The sequence below is a fragment of the Mytilus californianus genome, unplaced genomic scaffold, assembly GCF_021869535.1.
Source record: "Mytilus californianus isolate M0D057914Y unplaced genomic scaffold, xbMytCali1.0.p SCAF_37, whole genome shotgun sequence".
In the NCBI taxonomy this organism is placed as follows: Eukaryota; Metazoa; Mollusca; class Bivalvia; order Mytilida; family Mytilidae; genus Mytilus; species Mytilus californianus.
This window is the reverse complement of record NW_026262687.1, coordinates 2160593-2167741: the sequence shown is the minus strand read 5'-3', so window position 1 is coordinate 2167741 and position 7149 is coordinate 2160593. Positions and strand designations below refer to the sequence as shown.

At 30.0% G+C, this 7149-nt stretch overlaps 1 protein-coding gene and 1 long non-coding RNA gene across 2 annotated transcripts; both read left to right on the top strand.

The window, feature by feature from the left end:
- The first annotated feature begins 270 nt into the window (after positions 1-270).
- Positions 271-3949, top strand: LOC127736797 (uncharacterized). The gene is made up of 4 exons (XM_052247396.1): positions 271-392; positions 1715-1807; positions 2749-2897; positions 3661-3949. Exons 1-4 carry the CDS (start codon positions 344-346, stop codon positions 3763-3765), a joined length of 396 nt encoding a protein of 131 aa, XP_052103356.1. The 5' UTR covers positions 271-343; the 3' UTR covers positions 3766-3949.
- A 1184-nt stretch (positions 3950-5133) lies between these two features.
- On the top strand, positions 5134-6800 carry LOC127736796 (uncharacterized). The gene is made up of 3 exons (XR_007999181.1): positions 5134-5165; positions 5657-5775; positions 6434-6800. It is a non-coding gene; the product is annotated as an uncharacterized LOC127736796 (long non-coding RNA).
- The last annotated feature ends 349 nt before the right edge of the window (positions 6801-7149 follow it).

Genomic DNA, 7149 nt, shown 5'->3' with positions numbered 1-7149 from the left:
GTTAGACCACTCGACCACCTAGGCTTCACATATACATATTACATTAAAAAACAATTCTGATAGCCTCAATTACAGAATTTGTAGTGATGATGAAAGGCCTTGTGAAAAACACTTCATTCATTAAACATGTTAAAAAATACACATTGAACCAATTTTTTTGATGTATTCACAATTCATTTTTATTAAACATCTTTTAATAAACAATACAGAAATGATACATACTGGTATTGGCGAGACTCAGCTCAGAAACTTTTTGTCATCACTTAATGTCCATTGCATAGATGCAAAGACCTTGAAAATTAGAGAAAATGAAGCCGGCAGTGTTCTTGATAATCAGGCCATCATGTCACAACAAAGACACTTGCAAAGGGAAATATTGAATTCCACAACAGGTTTGATAACAATTATGGCTATTTTGTATTTATATACATTTTCTTATACTTTACTTTATAAGCCTGATGAGTACTTGATAATATTGGTATAGTCTGAATATGGTCTCGACAAATGCTCAACCAGTCTGGACTCAGTCTCTACAATCTCAACCAAAAAAAAAAAGCAAGAATTTTCAGTTTGTACTTAAATCAGATAGTCACCTTTAATTTTCTTTCTAACTTTTCTAAATCAACTTGGATTTTCATAAAACTATACAGCTATCTTAATTATATATTGATCTTACAAAATGCAGGTAATGTGGCTATTTTGTTGATTGCCATAAAATTTAAGGATTTAATTAATAGGTAAAAAAAAGTCACAATTTTCAGTTTGGTCTAAATGCATAAAGATACCTATAAATTAAATTTTAAAATTTGACAGCAATAAACAAAAGTTGCGAAAACTACCAAATAACCTGGTATTTTGCAAGATCAATATTTAATTGAGATAGCTAAAGATGTTGAAAAATCAGAATTATAACTTGAAAAAGTTATGAAAATATTTAAAGGTGACTATCAGAATTTAGTCCAAACTGAAAATTCTAGCTTTTTTTAACCAATTAATTAAGTCCTTAAATTTGATAGCTACACTCTAAACTACCAAACAACCTTGCATTCTATAACATCATCATATAATTCAGATAGCTATATAGTTTAATGAAAATCCAAGTTGATTTAGAAAAGTTTTATAAAAATTTAAATGTGACTATCAGAATTTAGTCCAAACTGAAAATTCTTGCTGTTTTTACCTATTAATGAAATCCTTTAATTTGACAGCAATACACCAAGCTACCAAACAATATGGCATTCTGTAAGATCAATATATCATTGAGATAGCTGCAAAGTTTTATGAAAATCTAAGTTAATTGGAAAAATTTAAAGTTATAATTAAAGGTCACTATATTAATTTATTCAGAACTGAAAATTCTATTTTTTTCTACCTATTAATCAAAGCCTTTAATTTGACAGCAATGAACAAACTAACCAAATAACCTGAAATTTTGTAAAATTAATATAAAATTCATTATATAGTTAGATAGGCTCATTCAGACCAGTCTAGACTAAATTTGAAGATCAAGATTGTAGACACAGGTCGAGACAGAGTCAAGACTGGACGAGCATTTTTCGAATCAATTATACAGACTATACCAAGATTGATATTAATTAATCACACTAGTTAAGGACAGTCAAGACCAAAGTGGATTACAGAAGTGGTCTATAATTACTGCTTATTTCTATATATATATATATATTATATGTGCATTTTTTTCCTATTAAATTAGAAGATCAAACAGACAGTAGAAGTGGAATATGCATAAGTACTGATACATGCTGGCAGAAAAAAGGATCTGGCCGATCGTACTACAGCTTATCAGGTAAAAATGACAGTGCTTATTTCATGTCCATTCAGTGTGATCACCTGGTGGGGTGGATCTATAGAAATGCATTTTGCTTGTTAAATATTAGTTACTTTCTTTTTGGAATATACCCCATTATAAAAAAAAGATGTGGTATGATTGCCAATGAGACAACTCTCCACAAGAGACCAAAATGACACAGAAAATAACAACTATAGGTCACCGTACGGCCTTCAACAATGAGCAAAGCCCATACCGCATAGTCATACCCATTAGTCCAGGCATTATATCCCAAATATACACAGCAAAAAGTTTTATATATTCTTACTTGAGGAAGACTAAAAAATCATGATTTAAAATTCCTATGGAGATTTGCATTGAAAACGGGAGATAACTCTGCAAAAAAGGCAGAAATATCAATTAAAATTGATACAAAAATTATAACTTTACTGCTTCTATTCTATAGAATGTATTGATTGTTGATATTTTAGCCTTCTTTAGAGTATAACAAACAACTCTTAAGGTGTTTTCCTATCTTTTATCAAGCTACATTCTAGATTTCGTCATTCATTAGTTGACCATTTATTAAATTTTTCAACAAGTCAAGGTAAAAAATCTCAAATCTAATAAAAATAATACAGCAGATATTCTTCTTTTTGTGGTTTAAAGTTTCTTTAAACAAGGTACTGGTAGATGCTGAACAAATATAATATACAGATATAAACTAAACCAAACTTTCACATTATTTTTTCAAAATGGTCACAAAGCCACAAATTTGCAATTTGTTAAATGAAAAAAACAAAAAAATACCAATAACTCTTCGGTTTTGTACATTTCATGAGCAACAACATTTTAGTATATGGGGTTCTTTGATATGCTCAATATAAACCTGTTCTTTTCAAATCTTGGCTTGAACATTGTGATTTAGATATAAAACTTCAATATGTTGCATTTTGAAGAAGTTTCAACACTGATTGGAAAAACCACAGGCAAAGTTGTAAACCATAAGGTTCGCATATCAAGCTGTAGAATTTGTGAAAGGGCAAAGGGCAGAGGTGTCTTACCACGACAACATAAGTGTAGAAAGAATTGGAGTGGTTCGGCAAAGGTATTTACCATATGAAAGCAATAACAATGGTAATAAACAGCTGCGCCATGAGCACATGATACGCCCATCACTTTTTCAAAGAGAAAGTTCAATTACTTCTCAATGTCATATTTCTAATGTATAAAAATCAAAAGGGAGCTTACATCAATAGATATAAACAATTCACTAAAGTTTCATGAGAATTGCTGAAAGCATTTTTGAGTCATTGTCCAAAACTGGAAAATCACCCCTTTTTTAATGAATAAAACCCCATAACTCGGAAATGTAAAATCTAAAATTTATAAAAAACCAAAGGGATCTCACATCAATATATATAACAATTCATCAAAGTTTTATGCAAATTAGTTAAAGCGTTTTTGAGTTAATGTCCTACATGTTGACAACAGAAGAACAGACAGACAACGATATCTCATGATACGTCCCGTCATCATTGCATTGTGAAAACAAACAACACCTCAATATTTACTTTGAAAATAAGTTGTAATTTTGAATTGGCATATTCAATGTTTAGTTGATGAAAGTGAATGTGAGGACCATTCATTCTTTAGTGTTTCCAAAACATTTCAATTTCAAATAATTGACAGATTATTAGAATTGTTAGATACAACTGTTGAATTAATCAAACCTTGTACGCTTTCATTTTTGAGGAATTTTTACAAAAAATTTTGTCAATGCAAAGTTTAAGGCTTTTGATAATCAAATATGGGGTTGTGGTATCATCTAAATGTTTACTGAATACACATTATTTTAAAAACTATTTCAGGGTATGGAACCAGATATGGAAGTCGAAATGTTAAAGGAATTAGATGAAAAAGGAGTGGATATATTAGAAGTAGTAGGAGATGATGATTCCACAGGTTTTGACTGAGCCAAGCGATTAATAATGCCCAATTCAAAAATGGAAAAAATAAGTGATAGAAATCATATCAAACATAACATTATTTCAAAGATAAATGAACTAAAGCCAAAACACAAAGAGTTAACTGGAATGGTTTGTGACGCAATTGTTAAAAACTTTACATACGTTGTCAACCAGAATGTAGGTAATCCAAGTGGTATTGAGGACAGCCTACATGCATCAATAAAACACATATTTGGCGAACATGATAACTGCAATGAAACTTGGTGTGGATACCTTAAAGACAAGGATTCCTATATCCATTCAAATCTTCCTCGTGGAAAAGACCTATGTTCGTCTGAACACAGATCAGATCTTGAGAAACTGTTTATTCAAAAAATGGTTCCACAGTCTAAAAAGCTATCTAACTTGGGCTCATCACAGGCAAATGAAAGCTTTAATAACTTAATTGCTCTCAAAGCTCTAAAAACCAAACATTTCTCCACATCAGCATCTTTAAATTACAGAGTCAGCTCAGCCGTACTCCAAAAGAATGAGGGTTATAATTATGTTGCTGAGGTATTATTTGATAAACATCCTATACTTAATTGCAATTAAGACAAATGAACAGAAATTAGCAACTTACATTAAGGCTTTAATAATCACAATGAACATGTAATAAATGCAATCTCACTTCATATATATATATATATATATATACTTCTCTATTAAAAAAAATAAACTAAAAAAATATAAAAATAAGAAAATACGGTATGATTGCAAATGAGGGGGGGTAGGAAGGCACTTTTTATTTGACCCAACCATGCATACATTTTAAATTGGATATTTCATATAAATGTTCAGGCAATCTTTCATAGATAACCACCACCCATCAAATTTTAATAAAAGTGCTGTCCTCCTTCCCATAAATTAATTCTGGAAAAGCCCTTACTTTTACAGCCTTTAAAAATGAGCAAAAAAACCAATACATTATGATATCAACTGTTAAAGATTCCTGGGTAAATATTCTGATTATTCTACATCAGGTCAAGATTAATCTCAATTTTGCCGAATTCTATTCAATGATTGATTATTGCTGCTCAAAATGTAATATTCATACTACAAAATGCCTTCAACTTTCATTACAAAAGCATACAAAATATGATTTTTTTAAGGAATTATTATAAAGATGATAAAGACTTGCATGATTTTAAATGAATTGATTTTTCAGTTAAACACATCTATAGGCCTATCAGCTGGAAATGAGACCCTAAGCAGGGGTAATAAATTAAACAAGAAGAGAGAGGGCAACAAAAACAGATTAAAAAGCAAACAGGGAAAAAAACAACATAAAGTTCTCAAAAAGAAACGCCTACAAAAAACAACAGTGGCTGAAGCCAAAGAAGGGAGAACATACCACAGTTCAATCGGTAATAATTCTTATATTGACAGAAAGTATGATGTGCTTTTTACTTTTGAAGAGGTCAATATACATAATTATTATTATAATAGAAACATAGCATCAATATATACTTTAAAATAGAAACAAGGCTTAGGATATATAAAATAACCTTTGATACATTTGATCATTATATCCAAATAGAAGAATGCAACACCATCAGGTCCATGCATATGTAATATTCATGTATATATTTTTATGTCCCCAGGTCAAAAAAGTTTTCAAATTATAAAGTGACTGTGCAATTAATCACCAACTGTGAAAATGCGTGAGATTTCAGCCAGACATTAAAGTTATATAATTAACATGAAGATGTAATCATGAAATTTACCAGACTTCTGAAGTATTGTAATTTTTGGGACAATTTAGTCACAAAATATTAATGAATTTTAGTAGATTTTGATATTTTATAAAGTTGAAATTATTTTCTTTCAAAGACTTGGTATATATTATTTTAATTAGGGTTAGAAGATTTTGCAACAATAGACATAGAAGAAATACCTGCAGTTCCTGAAGCTGAAACCTTTACAACATAGATGATGCACCAATAGTTTGTTTTGATTTAAAGACAAATGGTTTAAGTATGTTATACATAATTATACTTCAGAAATGAGTTACCTCAATTATAAAAAAATATTTCAGTGGATAATGTTAAAATTGAAAGAACTGGATTTTTTCATGACATCAAAGATATAACAATATCTACAGAAACACATTATCAATGTCTGTATATACTGTGTAAAGCCAAATTTTAAAGTCAATGCATTTTGGCTGCCTTATGAATAAAGTATATTAAGAGGATCATGAATGACTCACCTTGATAATTTAGCTTGCTTTTGATGATTATTCTAATGTTCTTTTTTTCTTTTAGTTGAAATAAAACCAAAAACTGAAAATTGCTGAAACAATACATTTAAGGGGCAATAACTCTTTCATTTTTTTTAGCAATTTACACTTTGCATCTACCTTATTTTGGAAGTGAGATAAAATACAAAGATGATAATTTTAGAAAAATATTTACAGACCAGTGGAGCAAAACTTTTTTTTTTTAGTTATTTCAATGAAGAGAGATATGAAATAAGGAGATGTGGTATAATTGCCAATAAGACCATCAACGAAAGTTCAAATGAGGGGGATAGAAGACTTAGTCCTGTTTATAATTTTTTGACAATTAATTGCTTTTTCGAAATACCTTTTACAGTTTAGATGCACAATAATAAACAAAATGTTTAACTTCAGGTATATATTCTGATATAACCCAGATAGCTGCATGCATCAAAGACAGTTCCTTCAGTCGATATATATTTCCAGACCAACAAATTTCAAGAGAAGCATCAGAAATAACAAAAATCACTATTGTAGGACAAAAAATGTATTACAATGGTAATGCTGTTGTTTATAAGCATAAACATGAAAGAATGACTGATTTTTAACTTATTTGTATTTGTCAAGTTTCACAGATAAACCTGTATTGGTAGGACATAATATAAAACGATTTGACTGCCATGTTTTATTTCATACCTTAAAATCTATGAATATGTACAGTGAACTATGTGCAAGAACTGTTGCATTTTTAGACTCTTTGAATTTGTTTAAACTCGTTTCACCTGGCTTGTCATCGTATAGCCAGTCTTTTCTCGTTGATAAACTATTAGTCAACAGTATTAATCTCATAATGCTGTGTATGACACAAAATTACTTTTTAATTTAGTCACTGAGAAAGGTAATGTTTCTCAATTTATTAGTGAACTTGCTTTTTCACCTAGCTACCCTCAGTTATACCAGATGCAATTGGCCAACTTGAAAACTTTTGAAGAGCTAGTTCAATCAAAATGTCTGTCAAAAGCTATGGCACTAAAGACCAAAAGGTCTAACCTAAGGTTTCAACATTTCCAATTAGCAGTACAACGAAATGACATGGCAGGACTCAAAGCCTTAATGACAGAAAAGTCTTC